The sequence below is a fragment of the Crotalus tigris genome, unplaced genomic scaffold (genome assembly GCF_016545835.1).
Source record: "Crotalus tigris isolate CLP2741 ecotype Arizona unplaced genomic scaffold, ASM1654583v1 scf7180000018371.15429387391:27106975, whole genome shotgun sequence".
NCBI classification, from domain to species: domain Eukaryota; kingdom Metazoa; phylum Chordata; class Lepidosauria; order Squamata; family Viperidae; genus Crotalus; species Crotalus tigris.
In genome coordinates this window covers 16888679-16909675 of record NW_024096970.1, presented here as the reverse complement: position 1 = coordinate 16909675, position 20997 = coordinate 16888679, and the positions used below count along the sequence as shown (strand labels likewise).

At 36.1% G+C, this 20997-nt stretch overlaps 1 protein-coding gene across 5 annotated transcripts in view; it reads right to left on the bottom strand.

The window, feature by feature from the left end:
* Positions 1–20997, bottom strand: part of CEP128 (centrosomal protein 128) — a 205657-nt gene that overhangs the window by 124344 nt on the left and 60316 nt on the right. For all 5 annotated transcript variants that reach the window (XM_039351548.1, XM_039351544.1, XM_039351549.1 and 2 more), the window contains exons 15-17: positions 18670–18834; positions 2993–3169; positions 1419–1478 (exon numbers count right to left, since the gene is read on the bottom strand). In XM_039351548.1, the coding sequence (XP_039207482.1) occupies positions 1419–1478; positions 2993–3169; positions 18670–18834 (402 nt within the window). The remainder of the gene's footprint in view (positions 1–1418; positions 1479–2992; positions 3170–18669; positions 18835–20997) is intronic.

The following is a 20997-nucleotide window of genomic DNA, read 5'->3' as shown; positions in this document are numbered from 1 at the left end:
CTTGTTCAGGTCACCTGGGAGATGTCATGTGGATGGATCCAAGCAATGGTCAATTAATCCTTTTTGGAGGGGGTGTTTTGAGCTCCTTTTAAAGAGGCGCTAGTGTGCCCCCTCCTCAAGCCATTGCTGTATTCTACATTCTGAACAATTCTTGTCCAATCTCCCACCTCTCCTTTGTAGGGAAAGTAGTTCAGAAGGCGGTGCCATTGCAACGCCAGAGGAACCTGGAGGAAACAGATTAGCTGTACTCTTTAGTCAGATTTTAGGCCCAGATATGCAACCAAAATGGCATTGGTCCCACTTATGATCTTTGGCGGGATAGAAGTGGTCCATCCATCCTTCCTTTTCTTGATTTATCGATGGCTTTCAAAACCATCAACCATAGTATCCCTTTGGGCTTCCTTTAAGAAGTTGGGAGTAGGTAGCACAGTTTGTGCTGGTTCACTTCCTTCCTTCAAGGTTGGCCCCAATCATGTGGATAGAGAGTGAGAGGTTCAGCTTTTGGCCCTTGCTTTGTGGTGTATCATAGACTTCTCTCCGCTCCTATGGAGCAGTCTGTCCCATTACATCAGTTTTTCCTCTCAGGTCAGGCAGGAAAGGTATGTTTACAAACTCTGTCAGTTAAAGAACTCTGACTGGTGGGGTCTGGAAAGAGAACTTTCTCTGCTATTGACCTCTCTGTAAAATATTCTTCCTCCCAGAAGCGAGGCAGACTCCCACTCTCCTGGCCTTCTGAAAAAGAAATAAAAGATGGCTCTACAGCTTCAGGTAGGGACCCCAAAGGAGCACGCAGCTATGGAGTTGGTTAATCTCCTGAAATACCTCTTTTCACCTTTTAACTCATTTAATTCCTTGCCTCCTCTTAAAATTTTTAACTATTATACATACGGTTTTATATTTTAACATTTTATTGCACACTGACCAGAATTCCTCTTTGAGGGAGATGGGTGGTTCAGTAATATGAAAAATAGATAGATAGATAGATAGATAGATAGATAGATAGATAGATAGATAGATAGATAGATAGATAGATAGATAGATAGATAAACTCTAGAACAATGTTACAAATTGCATCCACAGAATATAGTGAATATGCACTGTTTAAAAATACAGATGAAGATAAAATGCTATGCATTAGTCAGCTTCTATAATGAAAGAGAAAACTAGTACTTTACTGGAGAAATCTCTAATGTGCTCCTAGCTTTCTACAAAAGGGATGTGGCAGATTTATATAAATATTAAATATCTATATGGAAGGGCCAAATATTTAAATACATGAAAGTATTACTGGGATATAGCAGAACACAATATGAGACACAAGAACTGTACTGTACATTTCCTCTGAATTACTAAGGAACTAATTCAGATTAACTACTGTAGCTAAATTTTAATTTAGGTTTTAAAAGATCTTCACTTACTTTTGTCTCTGCTAACCAGCGATGAGGATCATTCGGTATACCAGATGTAAGTGATGTTGCCTAAATTAAAAATGAAAATGAAAATATGGACACATATTATATACGAGCTAGTTGTATTACTTAGGCATACACATTTTAATATAAAAGATTTGTTCATTTATATTTACAACTGCACAATATATTCTATAGTTTATATTTTTAACACAAGAGTAGGTATATTTTGGAGGAATATTTGAAACACTGAAACTTTCTAATGTAACAATATCCAGTTTTAATTCTATCTCTAAAGACAGACAATACCACTCCAGAATGAGAACTGTGCATATTCAGAAAGCAATGAGGAACTGAACAAGTCTCATTTGTCCTAAGTGACATCAGTTAAACAATAATCTTAGTACTATGAGGATGAAGAATAATTTGAACAAGGAAATTATGCTAAATCTTCAGTCAGCTATGGTATCAAAAAACAGTAAGTAAACAGATCAGCATTTACAGTGAATATAAAAGGATGGATATTATGGGATGTATGGTGAAGATACTACTACTCGGAAGGCCACCCTGAAACAAGTCATCGATAATGAGCAATTATGTAGTTCCTTTTTCCAATAATTAATTCTGAATACCCAGGTTCAGTATATTCAGATTTTCAGAAAAGATTTGAAGCCAATCCTTTTAACAAAATGTTTGGCAACTGCTCGGTCCAGTAATTCATGAAATTAAAATAGTTATATAAAACAGTAAACAAAAATCAAAAACAAAAAAACAAAAATTATTTTCTTTTTAACCATTTCAAACTTAGATTATTCATAATATAAAGAGATATTTTTAAATTATTTCAGAATTATTAGAGAAAGAGGCTAATAGCAACTGAAAAATTGTTAAAAATTATTTTTCCCAAGTTTTTTATGTATTAAGAACTACCATTTTGAGAGGTTTGCAATGTAAATACACATTTAGATAAAACCAATAGAACAAAACATAAAAAAGAAATTAAAATGTAATCTTCATGATTTAGTATGTGTCCCAGATTAGAAACCCTGGCACAAGTTTACTAAGAACTTGTCACATGATGACTACAGACACAGCATGTGGATTACAAAGTGCAGTATTCACTTTGTTGTTTGAGGAAAAATCTGCATTAATAATGAGAAGCAACCAATTATGTTTAAAAGGACTTCCATATGTACCTATGGAGATTGGTTCTCCTTGCCAAAGAGACTGATAATTAGTGAAGAGGGTATTTGCAATGCTGGCACTACAATTACAGAATATTGTCCCCAGAGAGTTTAGCCTTGTCAATTGAAGCTGAAGATATTTTTCTTTTCTGACTAAGTAAGACTTTGTTACTTACTCAATCATAAATATACATTTAATGCTTCTTCAATAGCTGTTGTCCTCTCTACTGAATTTACTTTGCTTCTATTTTAAGTTGTTGTGCGTTTCATGTCATACTTTACTGTTCTCACATTTTATGCCCTCATTTTTCTTTTGTGACCACTTGTAGAACTTGGGAATATAGAAATAGTAATAAAATGACATGCATAAATAAATTAAAACAATTGAGAGATAATTACTGTGATTTTCTCCATAGAATCTCTTGAAAAGAGTTGACAAGCTGCATCAACTTCACTTCCTATCATAGAGTAGATGGATTCCTGTTCAGTTTTCACACTTTGCAGTTGATCATGAAGTTGAAGCCTTTCTTTATCCAACCTCCTTAGATTATCATCTTCACTATTTATTATTTTATTCTAAAGCAAACAATAACAAAGTGGAAACAATAAGTTTATTTATCGTGTATTTATAACTAATTGCAACACAGTCACAGGACAAAATACTCTAGCTGCCTAGAGTAGGCCCACGGCAAGATAGACAGCAAATAAATTTAACGAATAAATAAATAAATAATAAGTAAAAAACAGCAATTAATACCATTACAAGCTAAAAATAATTGAAAAACCACAAAATAAAATAAGGAACATTTTAACTAAAGGGCCCATGACATAATGAAATGGTGATTTATAAGCTGAAAACATTATCTTCTCTATATATTCAATATTGGGGGGAAAAAACCTCCAGAAATATGTAGATACTTCTTAGTCACTCTGTGACTCTGATAATACTAATTATATGTCTGGAGACTCTTTCATATTTCAAATATAACTTTTAACAACATGATCCTCACATCAATCAAACCTCTTCCAGAGCTTGTACTTTTTCTTTAAATTATATTGTTTGATGAAGAATGTGTGGACAGTTAAAAACTTCTGAATATTACTATTTGACTTCAATAAAAATTGTTTTAATAAAAAAATAAAAAAACTCTTTGGGTCAAGTTCACTATTCTAGCTGTGTATCTCATGACTGGAATTGCCCAGGTGTTCATTGCTTTGATGGTATTTCCTCCACTAAATTGGGATTTTAAGTCCTCCTTCACTCTCATGCATATTCAATTCTAACTTCTTCTTGACTTTAGTATGCTTGATATTGTCAGCTTGATGGATGCTCAGGTATTTGTAGTTATTTTCTTCATCCAGACTCTTGATGTAATTTCCATAGAGCATCTCCATTCCTTCAATTTTCACTACTTTTTCCCATATTAGAGGTGAGGATGGCACATTTGTCCAGTCCAAATTCCACTGAAATATTTTCGCTATACAGACAGCGTTGAGTAATGATTCTATTTCAGATGGTATTTTCCATACAACTTCAGATCATCCATGTAAAGGAGATGAGATACCACAGCTTGGCAGTTGTTTTTAATGTTTGATAGCTATGTCCTGACTTATTCAGTATTGTTGACAGAGGAATCAGTTCAATGAGAATCTGTAGTAGTGAATCTCCTCTGCTGTTTGGGCAATTTCCTTTTTGCTCATGTGAAAAGAGCTTGTTTTCAATTAAATGATGTAAGACAGAGGTATCAAACTCGCAATATCACGTGACGTGTCACGATGTATCGTGACTTTTTTGCCATTGCCAGCAATGGGGTGGGCGCAGTTTCGCTATGATGCATCTAGCCCACGGGCCAGTAGTTTGACACCCCTGATGCAGGACTACATCAGCTACCACACTAATTACAAATTGGAAAGTTATTAGTGGGCAGGTAATTGGACTTTAGTTATCTGGTGCTTCCCCTTTTGTAGGATTTTTCATTATCAATTATATTTTGTTATTATATGATTCACTGGAACATTTGTAAAAATTATTATGTGCCAGTAATGAAAAATTGATGGGAAAAGAGAGTTGAAGAAGTAGATGAAAATGAGCAGGTTAAAATATTGTGGGATTTCCAAATACAAACTGATAAAAGATATGGTTCATAACAGACTAGATTTAACTGTGGTTGAAAAGAAAAAAAATATGGATAATTGATGTGACAATTCCATGAGAAAATAGACAATACCAGGAATTGGAAAAAATTACCAAGTATGACAATCTGAAAAATTAAAAAATTAAAAATTATGGCATAAACCAGCTGTGATGATCTCAGTGATTACTGGCAAACTGAATGCCATATACCAAAAAATCTTGGACAACACATTACAATTACCTTTCCATCTATCAATTGCAAAAGGCTGCACATTGGCCACACATTGATATATACCTTACAATATCCTAGGCTCTTAGGAAGAACTTGATGTACTATATATGAAGGCTGACAGTTGTGATTTCACATTTTTCTATAACAATAACAATAATAATCCAACCTCTTTCAAACAGCACTTGAGTGTGTGTGTGTGTGTGTGTAAGATAAACTTTATGGAGGTGGAGACATTATGAAAAATATTGTTACATGTTTCACATAAAATGTAATGTAGTATTTTCAGTTCTGGACTGCGCCTGAAAGATCATGGTTCGGTTACCCACTCAGCCTGGAACTGTCTAATTTTGAGTTAATCATTTTATCTAAGCCAAAACTATCTCACAGGATTGCTGCTGCGAGGACAGACATTGTTTAAATGCCTCTGAGATTTTAATATGAATGCAAAAAAATAAAAATCAGATTAGTAGAACAAAAGAAATATCCTAATCTACTTACTGCAATATGTCTCTCTGCTCAATTATAGGGGGCATATGCCCAGGTTTCTAATACCTTCAGACAGTGCCAGACATACTTCTAACTCTTGTTACTCTCATCATGGAAATTAAGCAGCAGTAGTAGCTGCTCATCTGATAGCAGTTAGAGAGTTCCTGACAGCTATTTTCATTTGGAACATGGCAAACAAAGATAAGAAAATTAAATACACTTTTTTAAGTATACAGTGGAACTCTATCTCATTAACCCTTTTAAAGCAAGGAGAAATGGAGCAAGAAGCATAAACTATAATATAATTTCAATATAGTTCCAGCTAATTTCACAAAAGCTGAGAATCTCTTGGTACAGAAACACTAAAATTCTGGATTTCAGATTTGGTTTTAGGGATCAGATCTCCAGGGATGATGAAAAAAAGGGAGAAGCAGGAGAGAGAGAAGAGCAGTATAAAAGAAACAATAGCAGGATAATGGTTAATGCTTTCTTTGTAGTTTGACATACTATCACTTCTTATTCCTATGTCAACTGACTCTGCACTATGAAGTCTGTGGTTGAGAATGGCTGCAATAGACTAAAGAAGGATTCTTCCTCCCATATTTATCACATGGAAATTATCAAAGGCCTGCTAAAATAACATTTTATTTTATGGTCTAAGTCCAAATGTGTATATGTATATGTGAATGTGTGCGTGAAGGCAATTGCTATTTTTACAAACATTTTGGAAAGCCAAAGTGTAACCTAAGAGATATATAATACATGAGAGTGTGTGCAACATTTTAAACACAATGCAGTAAGATTATACATTTAGCTTCATTGTTTTCCATATGACTGATAGCAATTCCTGAACTAAAATGCCTCAAAGTTTCAATAGTAGCAAGCTGTTATTTTATAAGTGCTAGAAACATTATTAGCATAGGTTGTTGAAAACCACTTTACAAGTCTGCAAAAAGTCTACAATTACTAATTACAGAAACTCCTTATAACCAGCATTGCAGTTACAATTTCCACATGTTTCAATGTAAATCATTTTCAAAAATCACTTTTCAAATAAACTGATTTCCCATGGTTAAGAAATTCAAGGGAAAAATCGATGCTACAGAAAATATCTCTATATCATATAGAGTTGATCAACCTTCATGAATTTGACAAATCAAACAAACAGCTAGTAGAGCATGCTTGTGCCTCTAAGTAGGCCAGGGTTGCAATAAAGCATTTACTTAGCTATTTATGGCAAGAAGACACAATGCCAATGCAGATCTAGAAGCCACTAGCTTCCACTGTGCTTTTCCCAGCTGAGAAACAATGCCAACTCTGAAGCAGCAATATCTCAGGAAGTAAATAGAAACATATAGTATGGAGCAGCATTGTACTTATAACAAACTCTAAATCATCCTTAACCCTCATTGGCTTGGATTCAATCAAGTTATTTTTTGAATAGCTTAGTAAATATTTCAAACTTAGGGATTTTCTTCTCAAACTCAAAGATTTTCTTCGATCATAACCAAAAACTTAAAGTTAATACTTATAAATTAAATATGAGTAGCATGAAGGCATACAGAGGTGAACAGGACCAAAGCTGAATTCCAAAAATGAATGAAAACAAGGTGAGAAGGCTAAAATTGAGACATTCTGCTACAGGCCATAATCTTGAAGATTTCTAGAAGATATTAATTTCAAATGAAATTAAATTAGGTAATAAGAAAAGACAGAGGTAAAAATGGATCCAGGAAATTACAGACCTATCAGCCTGACCTCAATACCTGGGAAGATCCTGGAAAAGATAATCAAACAACGAATCAACGAACACCTAGAGGCAAACAAAGTCATTACTAAAAGCCAACATGGGTTTGTCAAAAATAGATCATGCCAGACAAATCTTATTGCATTCTTTGACCAAGTGACAAAATTAGTGGATCAGAGGAATGCTGTGGACATAATTTACTTGGACTTCAGTAAGGCATTTGATAAAGTAGATCACAACCTACTACTTGACAAGATAGAAAAATGTGGGGTAGACAGAACCACCACCAGATGGATCCGTAGCTGGCTGACCGGCCGTACTCAGCGAGTGGTCCTCAATGGAACTGCATCTATATGGAGGGAAGTGTGTAGTGGGGTGCCCCAGGGCTCTGTTCTGGGCCCAGTACTCTTCAACATCTTCATCAACGATTTGGATGAAGGGATAGATGGGGAACTCATCAAATTTGCAGACGACACCAAGCTGGCAGGAATAGCCAACACTCCAGAAGACAGGCTTAAGATACAGAAGGATCTGGACAGACTTGAACACTGGGCACTAACTAACAAAATGAAATTCAATGGTGAAAAAAGCAAGGTTCTACATTTAGGCAAGAAAAACCAAATGCACAAGTACAGCATAGGTGGCACCATGCTCAATAGTAGTAACTGTGAGAGGGACCTCGGAGTCCTAGTAGACAATCACCTAAATATGAGCCAGCAGTGTGCTGCAGCTGCCAAAAAGGCCAACACAGTGCTAGGCTGCATTAACAGAGGGATAGAATCAAGATCACGTGAAGTATTAATACCACTCTTCAATGCCTTGGTAAGGCCACACTTGGAATACTGCATCCAGTTTTGGTCACCACGATGTAAAAAAGATGTTGAGACTCTAGAAAGAGTACAGAGAAGAGCAACAAAGATGATTAGGGGACTGGAGGCTAAAACATATAAGGAACGGTTGCTAGAATTGGGTATGTCTAGTTTAACGAAGAGAAGGACAAGGGGGGACATGATAGCAGTATTCCAATATCTCAGGGGCTGCCATAAAGAAGAGGGAATTAAGCTATTTTCCAAAGCACCTGAAGGCAGGACAAGAAGCAACGGGTGGAAACTCATCAAGGAGAGAAGCAACCTAGAACTAAGGAGAAACTTCCTGACAGTGAGAACAATTAATCAGTGGAACAGCTTGCCTCCAGAAGCAGTAAATGCTCCAACACTGGAAGTTTTTAAGAAGAGACTGGACAGCCATTTGTCCGAAATAGCGTAGGGTTTCCTGCCCGAGCAGGGGGTTGGACTAGATGACCTCCAAGGTCCCTTCCAACTTTACTACTATTACTATTACTATTACTAGAGGTACAAAGAGAGAATCATTTCGGTGACGTGGCTGGTATTAAAATTTGATTGATAAATAAATAAATAAATTCCCACTAGGCTCTCTTTCATTTCAGCTATTATTATAAACAGCATTTAGTGTGCTAGTGGTTCAAAGTTAAGCTGCCATTTCAGTAGAAAGGAAAGTTGAGCCAGAGTGGACATAGTTGACATCATGGAATAAATAAGTTAGCAAAAAGTCAATGTAATCTAGACCACATGTCGGCAACTTGTGGCTCTGGAGCCGCATGCCGCTCTTTGAGCCTTCCCTTGTGGCTCCCAGCCTCCTCTGCCATTTGCAGAGAGAGACAGAGACAGAGAGAGGCACTTGCGCTTCCTTACATCTCTCTGTGTGTTTTTATTTGTGTGTGTGTTTGTGTGTGTAAAAGAAAATGGACTCACGGTGTTCTCCGACAAGCTGAAAGCTTTTTGGGCGGGGCTCCTCCCTTTGCTGCGTCTCTGCAGGAAGCAGGAAGGGCAGGAGAGAGCTACCTAGCCCAGCCATGCTGACTCAGGAATTCTGGGAGTTGAACATGAGTCATAAAAGAGCCAAGGTTGCCTACCCAAGCTTATTGGAGAACAGCCTGAAGTTCTGCCAGGTGAGCAGAAGATCGGAGAGAGGGAGAGAGAGGGGGGGAGAGAAAGAGAGAGGGGGGGAGAAAGAGAGAGGAAAGAGAGAGAGAAATAAAGTGGGGGAAGAGGACTGGCAGACCAAGGGCAGAAAGAGAGGGAGGGAGGGAGAGAGAGAGAGACAGAGAAAGACCCTTTTGACATCTAAAATGAAGATAACAGTGCATATATCCTTTTTTACCTTTATGATACTGTATGTATGTATATATATATATATATATATATATATATATATATATATATATATATATATATATATACATACATAAATATAAAATTAAGTAAAAAAGGATGTACGCAGTGTTATCTTCATTTTAGATATCAAAAGGGTTTTGCGGCTCCCAGTGTTTTGTTTTCAGTGGGAAACGGGTCCAAGTGGCTCTTTGAGTGTTTTGGGTTGCCTACCCCTGATCTAGACAGTCTTTAGTCAGCAAAAGTAGCAGCCATTAGATGGAAGACAAGGTGGAAATATTTTTATTGCCATTTACTGTAGTTTGCACTTCTAGCTTTCAGAATTGGCAAAAAAATATTTAGTCACTGAAGCTCTCTGTAAATTCTTCCATCCAGCAAATAAGCAGAACCCGGTGAACAGCTCATATCCAATATCTGAAGATTTATTCCAAAGAAAAATTGTTTAATTTTACACTTCAGTGCTACAGTTCTTCCTCAGCTGACAGCTTTGCCTGACACAAACATCTCACTCATGACAGCTTAGTTTAAAACATCAATATATGTTGCGCAGAAGAGATTGAAGAATTATATGCAGAACATTCCTATACCTGAATTGTGTCCATCAGGAAAACAGAATTTCTGCAGCCAATCGATATAAGGAGAATAATGAGGATAAACTGGAGAGAAAGATCTACATTTAGCCAAAATCCTTGGGTTGTAGGAGCTAGTATTAGCTCAAGACTCAGTAAGAAATTAATTAAGAGATTACAAAGGTTTTGAAACAAGTACACTTTCCAATGCCAATCTACCTGAGTTTCAGAGTGTTTCAGAGCAAAATATCTGCTGAAGTTTCAACTGTGACAGCAAGTTGCCGCCGTTTTAAACTCTCATAATGTACTGCTTAATACATCACTTAGATATTGCACTAGGGAAGTTAACTGGGACTGTGGCACTGAGAAAAATCACCTCCTCCTAGAAAATTCTGCAACTTGTTGCTGCCACTAATAAAGCTGTGCAGAGAGAGGTTCAAATCACTGCAATTGTCATCTATCCAGGTAACTCAGCAGCTTATCACAGTACACCATGAGGTGCATCAAGTTCCAACTCAAAGCCTCTCGTATAATACCTTTGGCCCCATATCTATGGAGAGAGCATGTTAAAACCCAAGCAGAGATAAGAAATAGAATCATTTCAGAATGGATCAGTTCCAAGGATAACAACAAACCCAGTATCTCCTGCTGAATCATTCTCAAGCTCCAGTTAGCCTACAACTTGTTTCCCACAATAGTCAGTTGTTTTCAGCAAGCTAAAACAAGACTGCATTCTTCCACCGTACCTCTCAGTACTGATATCTAAAACCATACTACCTTGGAGTCTTGATATTTCATATATCTTGACATTTCATTTGTTATGACCATAATAATATTTGTTATGATCATAATAAATAGCCAGAGAGTTTTCTTTTGTATTCAAACAGAAATAAATTTCTATAACTAATTGTATGATTCTCTAAAGGCATCCTCAGCTAATAGAAAACACTGTGATCCATTGGTGACTTATATCCACAGAAAGGGCAGAAGGTTTCATTTTAAATGTATCTCTTCTTTATAGCAACCACATGCTAACTTCCATATTGTTCTAAACTGTATCTAGCCTTGTAAGACACAGGATCACAATCTATCACCTCAAGATGGCACTGATAATGGCAGCCTCAGTAAAATGCTCTCTGATAGTGTTGTTTTTTATTATTCTCTGTGATTCACTTCAGATTTCATACACAAGAGACCAACTGTTAGCATCAAGCAATTTTTTTAATGGGCAGCTTTCTGTCACTAACCCCCCCCCCCATCTTTACAAATGCAAAAGAGATTCTCATCCAGGAAGAAGCAGCTCTCCCTGAACAATGGAAAAATAAAAACAAAAGGAGGAGACACGGAAAGGGAGAAGGGATTTTGAACAGACTAAGAAAAAAATCCTCTTCCTTCACTCTTTCTGACTAATTTACATTCACTCACTAATAAGATGGATGAAATACTTATTTTAAACAGATGCAACTATGATTTTTACAACTCAGCAACTCTCTGCTTCACTGAAACCTGGCTAAATGAGTCAATTGATGATAGAAGCTTGCATATCCCAGGGTTTCAGATACAGAGGGCAGACAGAATTGCAGAAACATCCGGGAAAAAGAGGTGAAGGGGTCGCTGCTTTTATATCAAAAACCGATGGTACAAAAATGTAACTACACTAAAGAAACTCTGTGATGTGGACTTAGAGATAATAATTATCAATTGCAAATCATTTTATTCTCCACAAGAGCTTTCTTCATTGCTTCTATTTGCAGTGTATATTCCTCCATAAGCTTGCATAAACAATACATTACAACTACGTTACAAAGTAAAATATCCAGAATCACTCCTCACCGTGTTAAGAGATTTCAACAGTGCTAACTTAAGCCAAGAGCTACCAAAATACTTTCAGTACGTCAACTGACTCATTAGAGCAGGCATGCCAAACTGCCAGCCCACAGGCTGGATGCGTCACACCGAAACTGCAGCCACCCCATTGCCAGCAATGGGGAAAAGGTCCCAATATGTCACGCGACGTCATGTGACATTGCGAGTTTTACATGCCTGCATTAGAGGCAAGAATACTTTAAACTACTGCTACACAACCTTAAAGGATGCTCATCGGTCTTTACCATGAACAGCTGTGAGACACTCTGATCATTGTATGATTCACTTTGTACCTGTTTATAGACAAAAGCTTAAAACCATAAAACCAACTATAAAATCAGTTACAGCAAATAAGTCTTGAACTGAGAAGGCAAAGCTAAAGCTATAGGCTTGCCTTGACTGCACTGATTGGAAAGTTCTCGAAGATACCTCTGCAGACTTAGATGAACTTACAGATACTGTAACATCATATGTTAGTTTTTGTGAAGATCTATGTGTGCGAATCAGAAACCTGTGAGTATACAATAACAAGAAGCCTTGGTTCACAGCTAAACTCAAGCATCTACGTCATGCCAAAGAGGAAACCTACAGGAAAAGAGACAGAATGCTGTACAACCAGGCCAAAAATGTATTAACAAGGGAAATCAGAGCAGCAAAAAGAAGCTAATCTGAAAAGCTAAGGAATCAGTTCTCAACAAATGAACCAGAAAATATGTGGAAACTCTTAAAAATATCACTGTTACAGCAAACTTTTTTTCCATGCTGAAGGAAATCAACAACTGGCAGATGACCTGAATGTGTATTACTGTAAGTTTGAGAGGAAACCACTGTCACTTATATCCCCCATCCCCATCTTAGATACACCAATAACACCCAAACCTCCTACAACTGATCCCATCCCTTTGGGCCCCCCACCTCTGGTGAAAACAACGTGCAAGGTCTATTTCATAGACAAAAGCCTGGAAAAGTATCAGACCCAGACAAGATAACCTCTTGTTTGAATGCTTGTGCTGACCAACTGGCCCCCATCTTCACCCGCATCTTTAATAAATCACTAGAGATGTGCTATGTTCCTTCTTGCTTCAAACACTTTACTATCATGCCAGTGCCGAAGAAACCCTCCATCAAGGAACTGAATGACTACAGATCAGTTGTTCTGATATCCATACTTATGAAAACCTTTGAAAGATTAGTGCTGGCCCACCTGAAAAGCATCATGGATCTGCTGTTAGACCCCTTGCAATTTGCCTACTGAGCAAATAGATAGGCAGATGATGCTGTTAATATGGCTCTGCACTACCTCCTACAACACCTTGAATCTCCAAAGACCTATGCAGGGGTCCTTTTTGTAGACTTCAGCTCGGCATTCAATACCATCATTCCAGGTATTCTTCTAACTCAGGGGTGTCAAACTGCCGGCCCGTGGGCCGGATGCATCATGTGGAAGTCGCGCCCACCTCATTGCCAGCAATGGCAAAACCGGTCCAATATGCTGAGCGACGTCACATGACATCACGAGTTTGACATGCCTGTTCTAACTAAACTAAATCAGCTACCTGTGCCTGACCACCCTTGTAAGTGGATGATAAGCTTTCTAACAGATAGGAAGCAGTAGGTGAAGCTAGGCAAAATCACATCAGATACCTGTACAATTAGCACAGAAGGCCACCTGGCCTCTCCAGGTGGGCTGGAGAACTGGGGAGGAAGCCTGCGCTTTAAGCTAATTGGGGAATGTGATTTATGACTGTTTATTGGAAGTGGGAATTGTACTTTGTTACTTTGTATCCAGGGGAGGGGAATTTAGGCTTTGGGTTCAACTCTGTAGTGCCAATACTTTGTATCCCGAATAAAAGATTCTTTCAGGTAAATAATGACTCAAAGTTCTTTTGAAGGGTTTCATCTGTCAGAACCATGACACTAGCCTTGTGGTGCAGCTGGAACAATTTTGAACTAAGCACACTCAGAACTGTAGAAATGATAATAGATTTTAGGAAAAACCCTCCTATACTACCAACTCTTACTATACTAGACAACACAGTATCAACAGTAGAGACTTTCAAGTTTCTAGATTTTATAATATCTCAAGATTTAAAATGGACACCTAACATCAAAAACATCATCAAAAAATCACAACAAAGAATGTTATTCTTGCACCAACTCAGAAAGCTCAGACTGCTGATACAGTTCTACAGAGGAATTATTGAATCTGTCATCTGCACCTCTATAACTGTCTGGTTTGGTACTGCAACCAGTGGATAATTAGAACTACAGAAAAAACAACTGCTATCAACCTGCCTTCCACTGAGGACCTGTATACTGCACTAGCCAGAAAGAAGGCTGTGAAAATATCTAGATTTCTCACATCCTGGACATAAACTTGTTCAACTTCAGCTTCAAAATGACACTATAGGGCATTGCACACCAAAACAGCTAGACACAAGAACAATTTTTCCCACATGCCATCACTCTGCTAAACAACTAACTCCCACAACACTGTCAAACTATCTAGTAAGGCTGTATTACTATTATTCTTCTCATCTTTCCTATAACCTATCTCTTAATATACTTATGACTATAACTTTGTTGCTTGTACCTTACAATTTATATTGTTTTATTTAGTATCCTAGTATGATTTATGTTGATTGCTTATTTTAGTATCCTATGACTATCATTAAGTGTTGTATCTTATGATTTATGATTAATGTATTTTTACGATGACTATGATCATGATTTATCACTTATTGCTTGTATATACACTGAGAGCTATGCATTGGAGACAAATTCCTTGTGTCCAATCACACATGGCCAATAAAGAATTCAATTCTATCTGCTGAATAATTACTATATTTTCAAGTACTAATTTTAAAAAATTGAGACTCACCAATACTGTTATAAATTTAAAGAAATGTGAGATTTTCAAGACTTAATAGCTTTAACAGCTAATGGGTCTTTACAGTAGGAAAACCATTTGTCCTGTTGTAAAGAGTTTGTGTTTGTCATAAAGATTGCAGGTCCCTTCTTTATATATTACTTTTTCTTTATTTCTTTATTATATTCTTACTTTTCTCTCTTTTTCTTTCTTTTTCCTTGCACTTTTTATTCTCTTTTTAAAATTTAATTTGTATTATATTTCACTATTATAATCAGAAATCTTAATAAAAGAATTATCTATACAATTAGACATACAATATGAATGCCCACACTTTCTGGGAAATGTATTTTTTTCATCCATTCCAAATATATTTTCAGTTATTTGAGTGTCAAGACAACCTTTTTCCTAAATTTTAAATTTTATCAGCTTACACCATTGCTTGGATTAAACTTCTCACAAAATTTTGCAAATTATGGGATTAAAAAACATACATACATACATATAACATGTGAAATATGTTCTAGAAGGAAATGCAATTTTGATGGTAGCATATCTGTCTGTGGCTGGTTTAACAATTTTCTGATGGATTGAGTATAAATAAGTTGAAGTTATATGTAATAAGCAATTGTTGATAATCTCAACACATTTCACAACAAATGCAGAAAAAGACAATAAATAACAGAGAATATATACAGTTCAGGATTGAACTGTGAAGTTCTTGATGCCCTTGGGGTTTGTTTGCTTGCAGACATTTCATTACCCAACAAAGTAACATCCTAATTGGTTAATGATACCTAGTTAAGCAATAAAATTTATTTATGAAATAAATTTATATAGTTGCCCACTGACACATGGTAATTTGCAAACAACAAAGCTCAGAGAATACCATGAAATCCAAGAAAATGTAGATCATTGCTCCTATTGAAATTCTCTACATACATTGGGGATCATCACATGAACACTTCATTTTGTAACACTGAAATCTGCCCATATTAAGGATAACTGTCCTCTAGAATTACAAGAGAAAAAAGATCACTGTGAACTATTTAATGTTCATCATATAACAGTATGCAATGATTTTGCTTGTGCATTGCCTTTATTTTATAAAAGAAGACCATGATGGGATGGGAAGTAGGAGGATAAACTCCAAAGATGTTCATTTACATAGTTTTAGATTAGGTCAAAGATTCATTTCCCTCCCCCCTCCCCGCTTTCTCACTACCTCCTAGGGATACAAAGAAAACATATTTAATAAATAACTCACAAAAAAGCTCCCAAGGAAATGAAAACCAGAATGCAGTCCTCTGATCAAGTTTTCAAAAATGAATCCTTGTTTGACATTTTCTTATTTTCTCATTTTTTTCTTTTGACATTATAAAGAGTTAGCTTTGAGCAGCTGCTCTGCTCTGATCCAAAGAACACAATAGTAAGAATCCAATCAGGGGTCTGTTTTACCCAGGGAAATATTTTGATTTGGTAAAAGTAGACTCTGTGCTCTCTTATTCTCTTTTTAATTATATCCATGCAGGAAGAAGAGTCATTAGAAAACCTGTCATCAGAAAGTGCAAATCCAAACACAGCTTGGCCTGAACAGCCTTTGGAAATTGCTGGAATGCACTAGTACTTTTGTTTTTTTTTTTTTTTTTTTTTTTTTTATTGAAATTTTTCAAAAGTTTTACAACATGGAAATCCACCCCCCCCCTCCCTACCCACCCCACCCCCCCCCGACTTCAAAGAACAGGATATAGGATTATTTTTAAATTTTTTAAAAAATAAGATTTACAATTTATAAAATAGTTAATAATTGGATTAAAAATTACAAAATAATATATATAATAATAATTGCATAAGCATAAACTTTAAAATTGTAATTTATATAAGAAGAAAAAAAATAAAATAAAAAAATAAAGAATTTCAAAGAGAGACCAGAAGAATTAAAACTATAAAAGGCTAGTGTAGAACAAAGATGTTCAGTCTTGTAAGTTGAGCTCTCTTGGAAAACATTAAAAACATACTAAAAGAAAACAACTCAGAAGGTTAAAAAAACCCTGAAGAATATGCCAATGAACGACAGAGAAACTATCCAAACTTGTAGATTACAAAGGAAGCTCTAATGGGAAACAAAATCCTGGAAAGGAAAATGTTGTTATGCAGTGGAACTAGACAAAAGCAAACCAAATAAACTTTTTTTTTCCATTATTTGTTTAGCAGTGAGGTTAAGGGCATTGGAGTAGATCAATATTTTTCATAATGTAATTAGGCCATTTTTATATCTGACTATGGACAGGTGACAACTGAACTTTCTTTGTCAGTTCAAAATGTTTTGCTACTTATCCAAGTAGCTTCTTCAGTCTAAAGAAAATGTTGACACATTTGTCAACGTACATACATATTCTCGCACACAAATGTAAAACATTGCCTCTTCTTAATAGAAAAATTGGTATATAGCCTTTCTCTGCCTTACCTACCCATACCCTACCTAAATTCACACTAGTGCAATTATCATTCAAATATATTAACTATGCACACTGGCAGGAAACCCCCCCCCTCTCTCTCTCTCCCTCTCTCTCTCTCTCTCCCTCCCTCCCTCCCTCCCTCTCTCTCTTGAAAAATATATATTAAATTGTTGAATTGAAAATGTTCTAAACAAATAGTGAAAAAATTAGAAAAGATTATTCATCTCAATTATTAACAAGAACTTTAAAAGTACAACTTAAAAAAACTAATTTGGAATTATTGAATTTTTTTAAATCAAGCAGCTCACGTAAAACCATTAGAACTATGTTACTGGTACTATTAAAAACATTTCAGTTTATTTAGCAGGAGAAATTAATACTTTCAAAACAAGTTAGGAACATTGACAGATGTTAAATCCTTTATAGCTATGAAAATTCAAATGCACTGATCTAAAGCAGATCATTTATTTTCTAGACTAAATTATTAATCAGTAATTGATGGCATTTATTTCTTTTTCTATAGGTCTGATGGAATCACTTTTGATTTTTTTTAAAATTCATAAATTACATGTTTATACTAATCTACCTCTTGCAACTCAAGACAGTTTACATTTCTATCCTTTCAACTCCCATAACAGTATGCTACGTGCAGTGATGACAAAATGTAATTTAACAATAACAGTTAGAAATAAATAATCTGATTTCAAAAACAAAAACAAAAAAACCCACTAGCTCACTCAATAGAGCATGGCACACAATCACAAGGTTGTGGGGTTCAAGTCCCACATTGGCTGTAGTTTGATAGCCAGTTTAGTACAGTGGTTAAGATCTAGGATAGAATCCAGGAAATCATGAATTCCAGTCTTCCCTCTGTATCAGCCCAACTTATCCCAAAGGAATGTTGTTGTGGGGAAAATGGGTGGTAGGAGCATTGTATTTGTTACCTTAAGTTATAAAAAATAGGATTGGGATATAAATATAATAATAAACAATAGCATATCAGATAATTTTTGCACATTAAAATGCTGCTAGCAATTCAGGGAATGTCTATTTATAAACTCAAATTATTCCTAATAATATTTCATTTTTAGAAAAAAATATTTTGTTCTTATCAATGTGTACTTGATTTGGCAGAGCACAAGTTTGGAATTTAGTATGCAGCATACTTGAAGCTTGTGGGCAGATTTTCATAAGCAATTTTCTCAACTGTAGGATCTCAACTGTGGATCAATACTCAGAACTACATTATCACAGTGTTTCATTTAATAGTATGTTATCACCAACTTTATTATGCAGCAGTATACAACTAGATAAATAAATATCAAATATAAGAAGACTTTCTTTGTGCCATGTTTCCATTTTGCATTTGGAGAAAATGGAAGAGTAAAATAAAAAGACTGAAAAAGTACAAAGAAAGAAAGAAATTTACATCATTAAAAAATAAATGTTTCTTAAGTCATAAATGTGATTTTCCTTTTGAACAAATACTATTCTATTACACAGGTTCATATTTTTCTTTTACCTTTTCATCTAATTCCTGTTTTATTATGTTGCATTTTCGCTTAATTTTTAAATTTTCTTCTTCCTTGTGGGTTAGCTCCGATGTTAGCTTATCACATTCGATTTTCATTTTTTCTACCTGCCGACGATGAGCTTTTACAAAATTTCTTTCTTCTACAAGTTCTGACTATTGGAAGGAAGCCAGACAAGAAATGAAGTATTCAGTATTTCATATTAATAGCACAGAAATTTAGAGGAAAATATTTGTTCAAAAATATTGTTCTTTTGTAGTAATTTAGTATTTCTTAATACCCAATAGATATCCAATTTTATTAAGAGAAGAAACAGGTTTACACGGACAAGTAAGAGGGAAACTGCAACTGTGATAAAAAGAAAATATAGCATAAAAAGAAAAGCAAATCTGAAATCAACTTATAGCTTATTTTTTCAAATTAAATCTCCAGCTGGTTTATTTATTGTCAATACAATATTTATGTGGTAAAATGTATTGTAAGTCCATTCATTCTGATTTATCAAACATCAAGTATTTATAGGAATAACTTCTATTTGAGATGTTATGTGATAATGAACAGTTTATACAATTAGTACTAATCTGACCAGATGCTTTCCCCCAACATTTCCCATATTTGAATGGGAGCAGAAGAGACAATGATGGGTCAGGAAAGACAGCTTGGAATCACAACAGACAGCACAATGAAAGCCAATGTGAAGAAAAATAATAATCTAGGTCTCCATTTTACTGCCCACAGAAGGATGGATGGGCTGAATCAACCTTGAACCGGTCAGGATCAAACTCCTGGAGGTGAGCAGAGTCAGCTTGCAATACTGCATTTTAACCACGGTGCCACCACAGCTCCATAACAGACTGACGATTTATGGTGCAGCTAACATGGAAACATTTTTTTCTCCCTTTATCACAATTTTTAAAGCTGAAGGTAGACATCTGCATACAACTAAAACTTTTGTCATGACTTTTCACTGCATCATAGGAAAACAATTTTTGAGCTAAGGTATCTCAAATGGGCTAACTTACAAAATGTGTTCAAAATATAGGAGTCATGGCTCCATAGGATATGAAAGTTGTTACTGCTTCAGTGCTACTGGCTGCTATTCTGCTACTGGTGCCATGGTCACGTGATCTTCATTTTTAACATTCCATGACAGTTTTCCAGCCAGTCTTACAATCCCTCGCTCCCTCGCCTACCAGCAGCAACCACTTATCTGCCTGGTAGAAAAGGCAAGGGAGAGGGAACAAGGTGGAAGGAATGCCTGTGAACTGTTTGAAGCTCAAGTCAACCCCTTGCTCTTTCCCATGAACTACGCCATCCTCTCAGGTGTCCCCCGACTTATGTAGCACCTCTTGCATACCCTCTTAAAGCCTTCCCCCATACACATACTTGACCTGCATGGTGTCTCTTGTGTACTCTCAAGCAATCCCAGGCACCCTTCTCAACACACACAGGCACACGCACATCACACACAATCCCCAACGGCACAGCACCTCTCATACAACACTAAGACTTCCATGCATTATTCTTGACCTGCATCCCCCCACATCCTTACTTGACCCGCACAGCATCTTTTACATATTCATGTGATCCCTCACTCACCCTTTTTGATGCACACCATCTATGCACATGCTCTCCCCAAACCACATGGAATTTCTTGCACACACACCATACCATTCCTGACCTACACCTATGTGCATCTTCTTCCTCCCCCATCCAGCAGTTTTCTACTGGATTCCCCACTGACTTTCTTCCTGGAAGCTTTCCACAAACTAAGTAAATGGGGAAACCAGCAGCAGTTTGAGGGAGGGAGATAATGACAGACTGATAGAGAGAAAAGAGAGGGAAGGAAGGAAGGGGAGAGGTGCTTCTCATGCTTCCTGTCAGCTTCCCAGAAGGAAACTCAATGAGGAAGTCAGCAAGAAGTCAGAAGTTGCTCCCATTCCTACTGCTTTTTTATCCACGTATGGTCATTCTGCTTCTCTGTTTAGGTAAGACATATCTCTGAAATGACAACACAATGGGGCATCAATTGTCTAGTTGGAACTAAATGTAAGGAGATTCAGAACTGACAGAGGATTTTTTTTTTTTCAAACAGTACATAGTTAAATTAGAATTTGCTGCTAGCAACTATAATAATGGTAGCCAATTTGGATATTTTTAAAAAGGTATGAAAAGATTCATGGAGAATTAATATACTGTGGCTACTAATATTGATGTTTGTTTACTATTTTCTTGCCTTAAATGTTGATTACTCAAAAGTGATTATGGAAGGAGATTATCTTTTAGAGTCCAAATCTATGTGTTTCCTAATGTATTCA